General features: G+C 41.8%; 1 protein-coding gene across 1 annotated transcript in view; it reads left to right on the top strand.

Moving 5' to 3' along the window:
* Positions 1-18,226, top strand: part of MSH3 (mutS homolog 3) — a 132,018-nt gene that overhangs the window by 12,564 nt on the left and 101,228 nt on the right. The window contains exons 5-8 of the mRNA XM_038765562.1: positions 996-1,112; positions 3,638-3,755; positions 6,059-6,207; positions 7,034-7,200. Of these exons, the coding sequence (XP_038621490.1) occupies positions 996-1,112; positions 3,638-3,755; positions 6,059-6,207; positions 7,034-7,200 (551 nt within the window). The remainder of the gene's footprint in view (positions 1-995; positions 1,113-3,637; positions 3,756-6,058; positions 6,208-7,033; positions 7,201-18,226) is intronic.

Here is an 18,226-nt window from a genome sequence, read left to right on the forward strand (position 1 = left end):
TTGATTCCTTCACTTTTGTCTCCTCTTATGATTTTGACCCCCACTGTCCTAATCCGCATATTTCATCTTCCCTTCCACTGTTAGGCTACAACTTCTATATTCTCTTTCTCTTCTTCTTTCACTATTATTAGTAAGTCCTAGTTTTGATAACCTCTGATCAGCAGAGTAGTAATGGTAGCAGTAAGAGATTTTATTAGGCGCTTACTAGGTGCAGAGCACTGTACTATAGGTTGGGAAAAGAGTACACAGGTGGCAATTAGGGCCATGCCTGGAAAATGGTGGAGGGTGGACTTGAAATAGGGTGAGCAGTAATTCCCTTTCTAGGCCCCTGCTGGGATTCCTGCCGTTCTCAAGAGTCTAAGAAAGGTTTGACCCTCACTATTGTGGGAGGTTGGGCCTAGTTCTGGGCTGATTGCTGGTATAGCCTTCGTCTGTGGGAGCAAAGTTGGGACAATCTCCGAATATCCCAGGGTTAGGACCAAAGCTGCCATATTTCCTGGATACCATCAGGGAACGACACGTGGAGGCAGGGGAAGCGTGTTGCCACCATTTCTCTTTGGTCTTGGGAGGACCACGAACCAGAGTATTCATCAGCCCAGCCCCAGGGACCCTCGCCTTCCAGCCATTCACTTGCTCGCCATGCAATCCTGGTCTAAAGATATCCCACCGAGCGGATTTAAGTTCAGTTTCAATCTCCTGATCCTTAGGCCTGTGAATACTTTGCAGAGGGAGGGGGTGCCCGGAGGGCCGTACCTTGGCAGAAGGGGGATACTGGTATCCATCTGGCTAGCACCCCATTACAGTGGGGTGCTGATGAAGGAGACCCACCAAAGTTATTTTTCTGAAAAGCACTAGCATCACGTAAAGCATCGAGAGCTCGTTAGAGGCCTCTAGGGCAAGTGGTGAGGGATGGGCCGAAGAAAAAGGGCGAACGTTTAGGACCGAAAGACACTTGGAATGTGTATATAGCTATTGTCCCCTTTTTGTATTTGCAGATTGCAGCCCGAGAACTGAATATATATTGCCATCTAGATCACAACTTTATGACAGCAAGTATACCCACTCACCGATTGTTTGTTCATGTACGCCGACTCGTGGCAAATGGACACAAGGTCAGTTTCACCTTTAGCTTGGTTGGGCAAATGGTGGCTTGGGCCATCAGGGGTTTTTTTAATGGTATTTAAGTGCTTACTATGTGTCAAACATTGTTCTAAGCGCTGGGGTAGATAGAAGTCTTTTAGGTTGGACACAATCCTTGTCCTGCATGAGGCCCACAGTCTAAGTAGGAGGGAGAGCAGGATAACTGAGGCACAGAGAATCAATCAATCAATCAGTCGTATTTATTGAGTGCTTACTGTGTGCAGAACACTGTACTAAGCACTTGGGAAGTACAAGTTGGCAACATATAGAGGCAGTCCCTACCCAACAGTGGGCTCACAGTCTAGAAGAGAAGTGATTTGCCCAAGGTAACCCAGCAAGCAATTGGCAGAGCCGGGATTAGAACCCAGGTCCTCCCGGCCTGTGCTCTTTCCCTTAGGCCATGCTGCTTCTCATTTGGGTCACTTTAGAAGTCAGAGGGTGGCTCAGTCAATGAATAATATTTGGTAAGCACTTACTGTGTTCAGTGTACTGTACTAAAATCACTTGGGAGAACACAGTAGGGAAAGTTGACGGGCTCCCCGCCCTGAAAGAGTTTGTGGAGTTGTCAGAGGGGACACCCTCTGTAGGTCTGCATTGGTTAACGGACGGTTCTCCGCCAGGTTTCACGGTCGGCCACCACCATGCACCTCACCAGTTTCCTCAGCTGTAAAATGGGGATTAAATCCCTGCTCTCCCTCCTTTGTAGATGATGAGATGCAAGCAGGGCTAGGACTGTGTCCAATTTGATAGCATTGCAACTGGCACATTCATTCAGTCGTATTTATTGAGCGCTTACTGTGTGCAGGGCACTGTACTGAGTGCTTGGGAAGTACAAGTTGGCAACATATAGAGATGGTCCCTACCCTACAGCCGGCTCACAGTCTAGAAGGGGGAGACAGAGAACAAAACAAAACATATTAACAAAAATAAAATAAATAGAATAAATATGTACAAATAAAATAAATACATAGAGTAATATATACAAACATATGTACATATATACAGGTGCTGTGGGGAAGGGAAGGAGGTAAGATGGGGGGATGAAGAGGGGGATGTGGGGGAGAGGAAGGAAGGGGCTCAGTCTGGGAAGGCCTCCTGGAGGAGGTGAGCTCTCAATAGGGCTTTGAAGGGAGGAAGAGAGCTAGCTTGGCGGATGTGTGGAGGGAAGGCATTCCAGGCCAGGGAGATGATGTGGGCCGGGGGTCGACAGCGGGACAGGCGAGAATGAATACACATAATAAACCCTTAACAAATACCCTTTACAAAACCCTTAATAATGGTGGTATTTGTTAAGGGCTTTCTAGGTGCCAAGCACTGAGAAGTAGAGTGGCTTAGGGGAAAGAATATTAGCCCGGGAGGCAGTGGACCTGGGTTCTAATCTTGGCTGTGCCATGTACCTACTGTGTATTCTTGGACAAGTCACTTAACTTTTTCAGTGTTCTGCAAACAGTAAGCACTCAACAGATACCATGGATTGAATGATTCTTTCGGTTTGTTTCCTCAACTATAAAATGGGGATTCAGTACCTGTTCTTCCTCTCCTTAGACCGTGATCCCCACGAGAGACCAGAATATCCCGGCACGCAGCACGTAGTATGCTGTTAACGAATACAGAATTGTCATCCTTCATTTTAAGCCATCTTTCTATTTGACAATAACCCTTAATCACTCAGCTCTTAAGGCAGTAGCTGACAATAGTTTCCAAATCTCCTGGCTAATCCTAGGGATGGTGTGAAAGAGATTTGTAGGAAAGGAGGCCCTTATTGGGTTCCCCTGGACCCAAGACCATTCTGCAGCACCTAATTGCTACTGTTTTTGGGATTGAGACACCCCAGCCTAAATGTCCTCCGGAATTGCACGAGGGAAGTTGGTCTTTCAGACTCCTGAGGGTCCCAAGATTGAGTGAGCAGAAGAAGGCAGAGTGGAGTTGCAGTGGGGTTCTAGAGAAGCCGCGTGGCCTAGTGGATCGAGCATGGGCTGGGAGTCAGAAGATCATGGGTTCTAATTCCCACTCTACCACTTGTCTGCTGTGTGACCTTGGACAAGTCCCTTTACTTCTCTGTGCCTCAGTTACCTCTTCTTTAAAATAGGGATTGAGAGCGTGAGCCCCTCGTGGGACAGGGACTCAACCCGATTGGCTTGTATCTATCCCAGCACTCAGTACAGTGCGTGTCCCATAGAAAGCACTTAACAAATACGATTATTATTCTTATTATTCTGGGTGGTGCTGTGGAATTCTGGTGTGATGATGGCAGCAGCTCCATCCTGGCAGTGGCGGCAGAAGTGATTCAAGATCCAGCTCAGGTGGTGGTGACCGCCAATTGAGAAGTTTCTGGGCTCTCCTCGGCATGTGGTTCCGTCCTGATCTATATTCTGCTCGTTGTTACTATTTAGAATTTTATGTTATCAAAGAATGTTGTTGTTTGACTTCCTTAAATGTGAAAATATGTTTTTTTAAATTTGGCTATTGTCTCTTTAACTGCCTATTCCTGCTGCAGGTGGGAGTTGTGAAACAAACAGAAACGGCAGCGCTGAAAGCTATTGGAGAGAACAAAAGTTCTTTATTTACACGGAAATTGACTGCCCTTTATACTAAATCTACACTGATTGGAGAAGATATCCTTTTGGAAATGTGAATTTTGTTTTTCAAAGTAAACTGTGCTAGGGTAGTGTTTTGTGTTTTTTCTGATTTCTACTCCCTCTAGTTTTCTTTTTTCATTTCTTTATTTTCATCTCTGTTATTCCTTCTCCACTTTCTGCCTTTTCTCATTCTTTTCATCCTTTCTGTAGGATGACGTCTTTTGAGTACAAAAGGCTCTATATATACATTTTAAAAGAACTAATTAATAAAAGGGAATTGACTTACTATGTTCCTCATATTTTTCCAAGTGTAATGGCTTAATAATAATAATAATAATGGTGGTATTTGTTAAGCACTTACTATGTGCAAAGCACTGTTCTAAGCGCTGGGGAGGTGACAAGGTGATCAAGTTGTCCCACGGGGGGGCTCACAGTTTTTTAATCCCCATTTTCCAGATGAGGTAACTGAGGCCCAGAGAAGTGAAGTGACTTGCCCAAAGTCACACAGCTGACAGGTGGAGGAGCTGGGATTTGAACCCATGACCTCTGACTCCAAAGCGCGTGCTCTTTCCACTGAGCCACGCTGCTTACAGTGCTCTGTACACAGTAATAATAATAATAATAATAATAATAATAGCATTTATTAAGCACTTACTATGTGCAAAGCACTGTTCTAAGCGCTGGGGTAGATACAAGGTAATCAAGTTGTCCCATGTAGGGCTCACAGACTTAATCCCCATTTTCCAGATGAGGGAACTGAGGCCCAGAGAAGTGAAGTGACTTGCCCAAAGTCACACAGCTGACAAGTGGCGGAGCTGGGATTTGAACCCATGACCTCTGACTCCAAAGCCCGAGCTCTTTCCACTGAGCCACGCTGCTTCTCTAAGTAAGCACTCAATAAATAGCATTGATTGATCAAGTATAACGTACTTTTGATCTTTAATGTGGAAAAATGCTCAGGGTTGATGCCGGGTTGTTTCTGATCTGAGTGGGCTCAAACCGTGTTTGTGTGAGGGCAGGGGATGGGGAGACAGGAGGCGGTGGCCCTGGATTAGGTTAGAAATGGGATCCAGATGGACCCTGGCACTTTCGTAGTCCCAGAGTTAGTCCAGGGTAAAAGAAACCTAAAAAAATCACGTGCTGTAGCCTAGAATCAATCAGTCAATCAATCAATCGTATTTATTGAGCGCTTACTGTGTGCAGAGCACTGTACTAAGCGCTTGGGAAGTCCAAGTTGGCAACATATAGAGACAGTCCCTACCCAACAGTGGGCTCAGAGTCTAGAAGGGGGAGACAGAGAACAAAACCAAACATACTAACAAAATAAAATAAATAGAATAGAAATGTACAAGCAGAATAAATAAATAGAGTAATAAATATGTACAAACATATATAAATATGTACAAACATATATAAATCCCGCACCATTAGGGAGTTAGGTGATGCTCAGAGCCAATTTCCAATACAGTGGTGGTTTGGAGGAGGAGCCCCTAGATGAGTGCTTTTTCTACCAAGCATTCGGTACAGTGCTCTGCATGCAGAAGTTGTTCAGTAAATAGCATTGATTGTACGATTTAATTGACCTCTCAGCTGTCCTGCAACGCTAAACTCCAGGCTAAAAACTGACTGAAATAACCCACTGCCAGTTCAGAGTTCAGAACTTCAGGAATGGCTGACTTTGTTGAACAGCTCCCCCAGGTATACCTTGAATTAAAAAAAAATTGCAGAAAAAAAGGCGCTTTTGAAATAGATACAGTGTGCTTTGATTAATGCTGTTATTATTAGGACATTGAAAAGACTTGCAGTCCCTGTTTGTGTCACCTGAATAAAGGAGACCATCCATTTATCAATCGGTGGTATTTATTGAGTGCTACTGTGTGTGGAGCATGGTACTAAGCGCTTGGGTGACTTCAATAGAGTAGGTAGACACAATCCCTGCCCTGGAGGAGCTTACAATCTGACTTATAATTCATCTTCCTCTTTTCCCTCTTCTTCATCCCTCTCATCTTCAGTATCCTAACCTTGGTTCACGTCTTTATTGTGCGCCCACCTCTTCAAAGCCTAGATCAGACTCTCTGGGATGGGATGTTACAGAATACAGGGACCTTACAACCAAATAGGATAGAAAAATCAGACTTATAAGAGATTGCAGATGATAGCATAGAGTTGAAGTATAGAAGGCTGTATAGTATATATATTATACACATTATATATAGAATTGTGCAAACAGTGTATCTTATGGGTACATGGAAAGCTGGTGTATTTTCCTTGTGATGAAAAAGAAAAGAGGTTTATTATAATTAGCCACAATGTGCATTTTTTTCTTTAATATTGATTAAATGTGAACCCTTTGATGCTTGATGACACTGTAGATGTTGAAGATACGGCAACTGATACATCCAGCAATTATCTCCTATGTATCTGTGAAAATCAAAATCAAGAAAATGTCAAAGATAAGAAAAAAGGGACTATTTTCATTGGCATTGTGGTAAGCATATATTTTTTTTAATTGGGGGACTTATGGTTATCACTTAATTCTGTGATTCTGTAAATTGAATGATTACAAGTAGTGTATTTAAGTAATGGTGTTAGGAGAAGCAGGTGTCCAATAGAATTGAATTGTGTTAATGTAAGTACTTTGGGAAAAGTAACTCAAATTTTCCAAAAAGAGTAGATGAAGCCTTTCCAGTCAATACAATTTCACTAGGTCTCTCTACTTAGCAGTTGACTACTACAGTGTAATTGTTACTGTGTCTAGACTAGTGACTAGTTGAAAAACTTTTTTTTTTGAAAACTATTTCAATTGAAATGTTCATTTCTATCACTGAATACAGTTGTTTCTTCTGTAACTTCCCTCACTTTGTCCCAGTTAGTATAACCATGCCAGTATGTCCAAAACAACTCCTCATTTTCCCATTCAAACCCTGTCCTCCTCGGATCTTTCCCATCATTGTAATTAACACCACTGTCCTCCATATCTTAAAATCCCGTAATGTTGGCCTTATCCTAGAGTCATCTCTCTCATTCAACCCACAACACAACAGATTGGACCGCACCGACCTGAGCCATTCTCTATGTAAACTTCATCGGCTCTCGTAGCCCACCCAGGAAGTTACTGCTTCAGGACACGAAGTAAAAAAATCACAAAAACAAGTTTCTAGAAGCATCTGACTTGCCATTAACGAATAATTTAGGTCCTGGGAAAAATCCAGTTCATTCTGCACCAGTTCTACAAGAGGAGTTGCCACGAGTCTGGAATGAGATAATGGTAAATGCTTTATTCTTTGATTTGTTACTCAATTTTTGTTTTACAGGGAGTACAGCCTGCTACTGGGGAAGTAGTATTTGACAGCTTCCAGGACTCGGGTTCCCGTTCGGAATTGGAAACTCGAATATTGCGCCTGCAGCCGGTTGAACTTCTGCTACCATCAGATTTGTCAGATCAGTCGGAGAAGTGCATCAGCAGGATAACCTCCATTTGGTATGTTTTTGCTGGAAAATACTTTCAGGTGGATCTGAAAGTTATCCCAATTGCAGCCTTTGTGTGACGCTTACACGATGATTTAGATGGACCATATTTTTTTTAAAAAAAGGTTTGTTAATAGCAGAAGTGCATATTTAAGAAAACTTCAATTTCTTACCGTAATTTAAAGCATATTTCTAAAAAAAAAAAAAACCCTCTTTGAAAGCACCAGTTCAGTGCATCCAAATTTGAATTTCTTGGCCTGTAGCCAATGACTTTGTGTGAGTGTGTGTGTGTGTGTGTGTGTAGGTTTTTTTTTTAAATGTTATTTAGCACTTACCTTGTGCCAGGCACTGTACTAAGCACTGAGATAGATGTGAGTTAATCAGTTTGGACACAGTCCCTGTCCCACATTGGGTTTACAGTCCTAATCCCCATTTTACAAATAAGGTAATTGAGGCATAGAGAAGTTAGATGACTTGCCCAAAATCACACAGCAGACAAATGGTGGAACCAAGGTTAGAATCCAGGCGTTCTGACTCAGACCCATGCTCTTTCCACAGCTTCCCATGTCCAACCGTTTCATATCCAAATGCACAGAACATTTTGCTTCTGTACTGAATCGAAAAGTTTCACATTGTTTTTATTGTCATTTTCTCTTTGCTTTTTTACTTGAGCTTAATTCGGTTTTAAGCGGCTTCCATTTTAATTCTTATGGAGTTCAGTCTTCATCAGCCCAGGAGGTGATGCTTAGGTATAAGGGTGGGGAAGGAGTTGAACAGCAGGAACATGGAGTAGTGGCGGGTAGCAGTCAAGAGACTTGCGTTTTTGAATACTGTCTCGGTCTGGGCCTGAATATCCGAGTTGCTAAAAATGCAGCCTCTTGCTTTAGCAAGCCTACTGGATTAAGCGTGGTTTTTGAGTGGATATTTTCTTGGAAGTGTCCGTTTTTAATCTAGATTGATTACTTTGGACAACTCAAACCCTCAGTGCCAGTGTGACTTTAGACTGTGAGCTCACTGTGGGCAGGGAGTGTGTCCGTTGTATTGCGGTCTACCAAGCGCTTAGTACAGTGCCTTGCACATAGTAAGCGCTCAAGAAATACGATTGAATGAATGAACTTTTTGCCAGTTACAGCTTTGGGAGCTTTGGGCTACTAGTTAATAATAATTGTGTTACCTGTGAAGCGCTTGCTACGTTCCAAGCACTGCACTAAATGGTGGGGTAGATGCAAGATGATCAAGTTGGGCACAGACCCTATCCCAGCTGGGGTTCCCAGTTTAAGAAGGAGGGAGAGCAGTTATTGAATCCCCAGGGCTTGCAGCTGGCCCATTGGCTGTGTTTTGGAGGACCACCTGGTCAGCCATCCCTACCCGGGCACACAGATTCTACTGTAGGGCTAAACCACGGTCAACTAGAGCAGTTGTCATCAGCTACGACCAAGGGCCAACAAGTAGTCTGCAGGAGGAGGCGTGATCAACTCCCCAAATAACCTGGATTGTACTGGCTCAAACAGGCAGTTCTTTTTGCAAGTGCGTTTCTTTGGCCATTGATTTTGCCACCAGGGAAGTATTTCTGTGGCTGCGATTTTTTAGAAACATCCATCATGGTGTACGACTTCTGCTTTGTGTTCCTGATTATCCCTTCTTCCCCATCCTCCTATCCCCAAATCTAAAAGCAGATTAACTCTCTGAAGGTGAAAACCCAGCGGAGACTGTTCATGATACCAGTAGGTACCCAAGGTCAATTTTTACTGAGCGGCTTTGCAGGTTAAAGAGATTTAAAGGCTTTGTAGTGATGTAGGAATACCAAACCCACACCTCCTTATTGTCATATTCCCAAATCCTAAAATGCAGTGCAGAGTGTTTGTGCATTGATGGGTAGCCTCAGTTTTCAGCACAAGAGGTCCCCACAGCATTTCAAATTCTAAGAAGTCTAACTCGGTATTAATTTAATTCAGAAACTTTATGCTTTCTTTTATCCCCCAAGTAGAGTAATTACACTTGGCTTCTGTAAGCTTGGCATTTATAAAAATATGAATTGAAGATTATCTTTTATTGTCCCGTTACCCCGTCTTAGACCATGAGCCCTGTTAGGGACAGGCCATGCCCGAGCTGCTTATCTCATCTCCGTCCCAGGGCTTGGCTCATGCTAAGCCCTTAACAAATACCTCTATTCTTATTTTTGTTGCCTTTGTTAAAAATACTATACTACAAAACTATTAACATTTGGAAAATTTGGCAATTTTAAACTTATTTAGGCCTAAAAAAGCAGTCTCACAAAAGGAGAGAGTTTTACCACCGGGGTCAGGCTCAGATGCAATACATCCTCCTCTCCCAGCCCCACAGCATTTATATACATATTTGTAATTTATTTATATTAATGCCTGCCTTCCCATCTAGACTGTAAGCTCCTTGTGGGCAGGGAATGTGTCTGTTTAAAGTTAAATTGTACTCTCCCAAGTGCTTAGTACAGTGCTCTGCACACAGAAAGCGCTTGATAAATAGGAATGAATGAACTAAATGTGAAGGCTGGGTGGTATGGTCTTATCCAGAGGAGCCATCCCACCCTGTGCTCCAAGTAACTTAGTAGGCCTCCCTTGCATCTTTGTAACCATCATAAGAATTTGGTGAGGTGGCAGATATTCCTTGCCCTTTCTTAAACCCTCTTCTCCCTCCTTCCTTCCCCCCATTCCTGCCAAAGATCTCACAGTGGCAAAGATCTCCCTTTTCTCCTTCCCTCTTCCCACCTGGAACCAGCGCCTTCAAACCCACCCCTCAGCACTTAAGTATATATGTGTGTGTGTGTATATATATATGTATATATATCTATAATTCTGTTTATATTGATGCCTTTTTACTTGCTTTGCTATCTGTCTTCCTCCCTCTAGAGTGTAAGCCCTCATTGTGGACAGGGATTGTCTCTCTTTATTGCTGAATTGTACTTTCCAAGTGCTTAGTACAGTGCACTGCACACAGTGAGCGCTCAATGTGATTGAATGAATGAGTGACCGCACCTGTTTTTCCCCCTGATTTTACCCTGAGTTTTGAAGCCTTCATGGCAGTGGCAGAGACTTCCCAAACCCCCTCTTCCATTCCACCCCCTCTCCTTGCCCGGCACTTCCACCTCCCCTTTTCCTCCTCAGGATTTCACAATGGAAGCCAAAGCATGGCAGACCCTAAATTAAATTACAAATAGGAGGAAATAATACAGTACTTAAAATTTGTACATAAGTGCAACAAGAGGTTATGACTACTTAATGTGGTCTGGTGATGCAAAAATGTTCATGTGGGAGTTGGGGGTTATAAACTCGGGGGGGGGCCTCTCAGGGAAGGCCTCCTGGGAGAGGTGTGAGTTCAGAAGGGCTTTGAAGATGGGGAGAGCCATGGTCATAAGCTTTAAAGGACAGTCTCATGGGAGGTCATGAGGAAGCAATCGGCGGCAAGAGAGATTAGAATAGGTTTGCTTGAGAGGAGTGAAAAGTGTGGAGCAGGAGGGTGGGGTGGGGAGAGTCTAATAAGCACCTGATCGAGAACCTTGAAAGTATTTGTGGTTATAAATTTTTTAAACCTTCATCCTTTTATATGACATTATTTCATAATCAGGAATGTGGATAAGTAACAACTTGATAGTTTCTCTTGAGTGGTTTTCCGGGGAATCAGAAAAATAAAATGATTACTAGTATTATCCATTCAGATATCCACATGACTTTAGCAGGGCTAGAGCAGGTCAGTTCTGCCCCTGGGTTGAGGAGTACCAGGCTTGTCATCTGGTTTTATCCTTCTACAGCCCTCCTGTGACCCTTCCCACATTTCTCTTCCCTATGTGAGTTCGCTGGGGACTGAGGGAGGTCACGGAGGGAAGCTAGAATAGGAACCAGGACCCAGACTTATGAAGTCCCCCCTTTGTATAAATATATTGTATACATCTTCTATATATATGAATGTATGTATATCATATTGGAATGCCCTTCACCGCCCATAACTCCATTCCAGCAGGGCAAGGTGTGACCAGGTGTTCCCTGATTTACCTGCAGTATAATGATAATAATCAGGATCATCATATGTGCATACATATATATATATATATATATATATATGCTTAATAGGTTAGAGATGCTCTAATTCTAAGTCTCCTGTTTATTCTCCGAGCTCCTCCAGCTCACTGCTTCTTGTTCATCATTTTGGGGATGGGTTCATGGAGATGTGTGTGGCAGAAAATCTTCTAGAGTACAAGTGATAGGAAATTAATCTGGATCAAATAGTCACTTAGAACTTTCCTCAAGTTTTAATTGTCATTAGTAGCTAATGGATCAGTGTCCTGGATAGGCCTATTTTTAACCTAGTAAATATCACTTTAATTTTTGGTAAAACGGAGGTAGTAATCTTGAGCTGCCTATTTTAAATAGCTGGTTGCATATTAAATGCCAGAATGATCGTTAAAGTGGCTGTGGGTGGTACTTATCTTGGTGAAGACTAAATTAATATAACTTTACATGTTGAAAAGACTTCTTGCTCTTTCCACTGAGCCTGTTCCATTACTGGATGACTGCACTCTTTAGTTCTGAATTATGTGCACGTGCACATTCAGATTGTTAAGAGAATTTGCAGAATTCCACTTCCCACTTGGAATCTGGGGCTGCTGGAGAGCGAAGGGACAACCAGATCCTGGTTCTCCCGGTAGGGCACCCTCAAGGGAACGCCCTTCCCCGCCCAAAACTCCATCCCTGCAGGTCAAAGTGGGACCAAGGTGTTCCCTGTTTTACCTGCAGTATAATAATAATAATAATAGTACTTGTTAAGTGCTTAGTATGTGCCAAGCACAGTTCTGTGCGCTGGAATAGATACAAGCTAATCAGGTTGGACACAATCCCTGTCCCACATGGAGCTCACACTCTTTATTCCCATTTTACAGATGAGGTGATCGAGGCCCAGAGAAGTGAAGTGACTTGCTTAGGGTCACACAGCAGACGTGTGGCGGAGCTGGGATTATAATCCAGGTCCTTCTGACTCCCAAGCCCTTACTCTATCCGTTCGGCCAGTGTGGATCTGTGGTGTCATCCAGTGTCATGTGGCATAACCAGGCACTCCAGAAATTTGTCCTAGGTATATGTCAAGGGACAGGAGGGATATGGTCTGTGCTTCTAGGGCTATTTGCTGCACTGTTGATGTTAAATAACGTCTTGGGTGATTCCTGGAAAACGTCTGCTTCTTAGTTCCCCATCTATCACCAACAGTGGCTGTCTTAATTGAGGGTGACCACCATCACATTGTAGCTGCTGCTGAGGACTGTATAAAAGTGGCATGTAAGAACTGAAAGCCGTGAGCTTTAGGGTGTTAGGCAAAGAAAGGTGCCTGCAGGAGATCAATACCTTGTATATCCTTCCATTGAATATTGGAATTGTAAAGATGTTTCAATGTTGCTCCCAGTACCAGTAAACTAGCCTCCTCAGCTTTTGGCACTCCCTACTGCGTTATTCCGTTTGCTGCAGCTATTTTCTCTTGTCAGTTTCTGATTAGAAGATTATTTCACCATTTTGGAGGCGAATTGGACCTCTTAATTTGATAAAAAAAAAAATCTCCAGTATTCTTTCTTCCTTCCCCAGGTGACAATCTTTCTGGAATGAAAGATTTTAAGGTAAACGCAGAGATCAAAGCTTTTGGTTTATTTTACCCCAAAGTTTTAATGCATTTTGTTTATGTTAGAATACATTTCTGGACTGAAATCTCCTTATTTAAAAAGTAAAATAGTTCCCTAAAAATAATGTGAGAACACACCAAGGAGTAAGTTTGTAAAAGACCAGATTCTTTGATGTAATTTGTAATAGAGCATATCATTTAGTGTAAAATGGATTTAATCAAAAGCACAGGAAACAAATATTAGGAAGATTTTTTTTTAATGTCCTGAATTCTGATGAGCTTTTATCAATCAGTGGTATCAATGATATTTATTGAACACTTGCTCTGTGCCGAGTACTTTTCTGAGAGAATGGAGAAGTATAATGCAGTAGATTTTGGTAGACAGAATGAACCAATCGTATTTATTGAGCATTTACTGTGTGCAGAGCACTGTACTAAACTCTTGGGAGAGTACAGTATAACAGTATAAAAGACACATTCCCTGCCCACAAAGAGCTTGTAGTCTAGAGGATCCTGCCCACCAAGAGCTTACGGCCCAGAGGGGGAGATAGACATTAAAATAAATTGCAGTTAGGGGAAATAAGAGAGTTTAAGGATATGTACGCAAGTCCTGTGGGGCTGGGGTGAGTAATAAAGTTCTTGAGGGAGAGAGCTGATTGAGGGCCTTAAAACTGATGGTAAGATGATGTAGAGGTGGATGGGTAGCTACTGGAGGTTTTTGAGGAATCAGGAGCAATGGACTAAATGGTTTCTCAGAAAAATGATCCTGGAAGCAGAGTGAAGTATAGCCTAAAGAGAGTGGACCAGAGGCAGGGAGGTCAGCGAGAAGGCTGATGCAGGAGTCAAAGTGGGATATGAAGCCCCTCCCTGTAGACTGTTAACTCCTTTTGGGCAGGGAGCAATATTGTGCGAGCAACAATCAGAATGGGAGTGGAGCTGAGCAAGTGGATTCATCAAGCAAGAGGAAAGACCAGTAGGTCTGAAGCCTAGGAAAGGGCCAAGACAGTAGAGTTGAGGGAGAACAGGTTGGCATTTGTGGCCTGCACCTTTACCTCAGTGTTTCAAAATATGAATTTTGTTTTGTCTCACGTGTAATGTACTTACAAAGTATCCTAGGAATTCAAATGTTTTTTGTACCCAGATTCAGAGGTACAGGAACAATACATCAATCAGCCAATGGTTTCTATTGAGCACTTACTCTGTGCAGAGCACTGCACTAAGCACTTGGAGAGTACAATGCAACAGAGTTGGCAGACGTACTCCCTGCCCACAAGGAACGTACAGTCTAGGGAGGGAGACAGTGAGCCTTGTGTGGTCTGAAAAACCTTTGTGAAAACGTCACTATAAAGTGGCAAGCCTTGTATTTGGTGGAATTTGTGCAACTACACCTCTACCTCACCAGAGCAAAAGCAGCCAGCGGCTGGTGCATTCTGTGAATCCTGTGATAAAATCCTCTTCAGCATTAGTGTTTAGCCAGTTTTTTTTAAATAAGAGCAGAGATTCCTAGTCCAGATTCAGGGATATTACAAGACTAGGGGTCAGCCAGTACACTTGTCAACTCTGACCAGAGATAAACGAAGGTTCAGAAGCGGGCTAGCCCATAATCCTATATGTAATTGTTAGACGCAGCGGCAGGAGGCAGAGAGATATCGAGAGAAAACGAAACAGTGCCTGTCTTGATCCAGTTCCAACTTCAGGCAGGAAGAAAATTAGCTTCCAGATCCTCTTACGCACTCCTTTGAGGTGTTCCATTCAATTCAATCATAAATGCCTTGCTTGAGGGTGATTAGTCACCTAGAGCACATCTATGAACGTGATCCTATCGGTTATATAAGGGGAGTCCTTTCAATTCTGAGGAATTTCACGGGGCACGTACTGTAAGCAGAGGGAAACCTTCGGTACATTCCAGTTACTCCAGTCTTCCCACACGAGCTCTACAGATGCTTTTCAAATATGCCATCTTTATATGCCTTTTGAAACTGGGAGAATCGAGCTCACTGTTTTTGAGTTCTGCTATTCAGGACTAACTATACTTTTCCTATCTTCAAAAACACACGTGTTTTTAAGTTTTTGTTTCATTATATTATAAAAGCTATCAAGAACTTCCCCAGAACTGAATTTTTTTTTTAAAAAAGAAGACCTAGAAAATGCTATAAGCTCTCAGGAGGAGGAATGCTTCATAAATACAAAGTACTATTATTAATAAAGATGGGAATTATGACATTATTGGTCTTCTAGGTTTATTTTGTAGTCTAGCTACGTGTTGAAATTAAACAAATGTCTACTTTATTGGCCCCGCAAAAGTACCTCTCATCTCATCTAAAATCTGTTAATGCTACTTTTCACTCAAAGTTCACTGATTCAAAATAAAAAATAGCCTCCTATCTTTTTTTTTTGTGGTTCATCGTTTAAAAAATTCATTCTAAAAAAAAATTTTCCTCCTAGGGACATATATATGCAAGAAAAAGAATATTATTTGATATCTTATGTGCATTCAGGAAGTGACCAGCCTTGAATAGTTCTCTGAAGATTTTTTTGTGTGTTGTTTATCTCTTCATCCTAGTATTTGGAATGAACAGTAAAAGCTCATGAGTTTTTAATACAGTTGCTGATTTTCTACAGAGAAAATTAAACTCTCTGTAAACAGACACTGTGGAAAGTCACACAGTTTCTCAGGTTTGTCAAGTATTGTTGCATCCCAAACAATATTTGCAAATGCAAACTTAAATAGTCTAAGATACTTTGAATTCCTTGAAAATTAAGTAGTTCCTTGCATTTCTTCAAATGTGTTTTGTTGTTTTTTTAAAATTAATGCTTATGTATTAGGCTTTTGCCTTCAAATTCTCTCAAAATTCGAAGCAGTAGTCATTGTTTTGAGCAGATCTAAAATAGAACAAAAACTACGAGTTGGCATATCTCAATATCAATTTTTCCTGTAAACATTTAGTATAAACATTTCTGAAAGTTGGCAGCAGACACATTCTATGTTTATTTAAAGGGATTTTTCTCCTGGGTGAAATTGCTCTGCAGGTGTGGCAAAGTAGCAGATGATTTAAACTCTGTAATTTTCCTCATTTTATGTCAAACTGTTCACACTTTCCTTATATTTCTGAGATTAAATGTGGAGAAAATAACACTTTTAAATTGCTTCCTGTGGAGATTAGAGAAGAGTTATTTATTATGGACACAGTAGATTGTCCAAGGTGAATTTGTTTCTGACTAATAATAAGAATAAATAATGGTACTTGTTAAGTGCTTAATATGTGCCAAGCACTGTTCTATGCACTGGGGTAAGTACAAATTTATCAAGTTGGGCACAGTCCCTGTCCCACAAGGGGCTCAGGCTCTTATCTCCATTTTCCAGATGAGGTAAGTGAGGCAACAGAGAAGTGAAGTTACTTATCCAAGGTCACACAGCAGGCATGTGGCACAGCCAGGATTAGAATTAAGCCATGTAGCTTCCCTGAAGAGGAGGAGGAATGGAGCAAGAGTGAAATAAGGATGCTGCTAAACTTCACAGCATGTTTGCATAGAGATTTTTCTGTTGTGTTTTAAAAGCAAACTTTTATTTAGTTTTTGCATATATGTAGTATTATCAGTGAATGTACGTATATATTCATACATATACACATGTATGTATACATACACATATGTATGCACATATGTATATATAAATATCGTATGTGTGTATTGAAACCCAGGCCAAAATTCAGAGAAGTCTCCGGGACTAAAATTCAAAGGTTACAATTTTTCATAGCCAGTGAGAACAAAAAGTACTTATCGTACAGATTCTCCAAGCAGTAATTTGCATGGACATTTTCCCCTCACACCTGAAATGGTACAACAGTTATATAAATGAATTCATGTTGAGGCCTGTTTTAACAACTCTTTAACTCTTTAACTCTAATCTCCATAGGAAGCAATTTAAAAGTGTTATTTTCTCCGCATTTAGTCTCAGAAATATAAGGGAAGTGTGAACAGTTTGACATAAAACGAGGAAAATTACAGAGTTTAAATCACCTGCTACTTTGCCACACCTGCAGAGCAGTTTCACCCTTAAGTTCCTCTTAGAGAGCAGGTGGATTGATTAAAAACGAAGTCCTACACTGGTTAATTTGGGGAGTCTACTTGCAGCACTAATGTACAGAATTATGAAGTCATTCGTCATCATTGTTTCTACCAAGCGTACCGATTGAGTCCAAGGAAGGCATTCTTCCTTCCGCTTTTTTGGCCGAGAAATCAAAAGCATCCTTTGCTGACACTCCTGACCCTGAAGATGTTTGTATTTGTCACATATTCCAGGTGTGCTTGCTTCACTTACCCATTCTCTATCCCCTCTATTTACTACTCTGATCAGGTCTGGGGGTCATTTGCCAAATCTCCTCCTTTTCCCCAGGCACACTCAGTGCCTGCTAAACAAAGGCTTCTGGGGCTGCTAAGCAGGAATGGAAGAGAGGGAAAGAGGAACAAAGCAAAGAGGCAGCCATCCTGCCTCCTCTTCTACTTCCACATCAGCTTTTCCAATGCAGAGACTTTGTGGTGGACGCAGGCCACTTTCCCCCGGCTTTATTTTGTGCTAAAATATCTGCTTTGTCAAAGTGTACTTACAGAAATGGTGGCTGAGTTAAGACACAAATACTGTGGTCTGGCAGCCTGAGTAGCTTGAACTAATAGCCTTAAGGCTCCACGAGCTACTTAAACATGTCTCTGAGTATCACTCTCCTGAGTCGATTTCTTTTGCTGTAAAAATGCTCGCGAACATACCCAAAGAATGGGTTTTTAGGAAAAAAATCTCAAGTGGTCTGTGAAAGGCCTGATTTAAATAGCAGTCACTCTTTAGTTATGTAATACAACAGAGCTCTCAGAATTGTATAGTTTCTGCTGCTTTTCCTCTGGGGCAGATGGGAGCGTTACATAACGCATTTGCCACAGTAATTATGTCAAATTGGAGTTTATAATACCCGCAGAAAATAATTTCATAAAATCTTTACACTGTGTTGGCAGATGTGTTTTGTAGTAGTGTCTAGTGAGCAACTTTAGAGCCGCTTATAATTGCTCAATACACAATTTTATTTTAGGTTTTGTACATCTCCATTCATAAATCAGCTGCTTTTCTATAGGATGCTTTTTGTTGACTGCATGAAACTGTTCTTTTAAATTGTATGTGGCAGATGGTAACCCGAACAAGATTTGGCATTAGTTTGTTCAAAAGGTTCTGCGTAGTAAAGTAAACCAATCAGGAGTATTCACTGAGCATCTGCTGAGTGCAATGCTTTGAACTAAGCATTCTGTTGGAGGGGGTCCAACAGAAACAAAGCACATGTTCTCTGCCCTCAAGGAGCCCGTCATCTGAGTGCGATAAATAGATGTGGAAAAATTCAAAATCAGGAAGAAACTGTCCACTT

This window comes from Tachyglossus aculeatus, chromosome 23, assembly GCF_015852505.1.
Source record: "Tachyglossus aculeatus isolate mTacAcu1 chromosome 23, mTacAcu1.pri, whole genome shotgun sequence".
Classification (NCBI taxonomy): domain Eukaryota; kingdom Metazoa; phylum Chordata; class Mammalia; order Monotremata; family Tachyglossidae; genus Tachyglossus; species Tachyglossus aculeatus.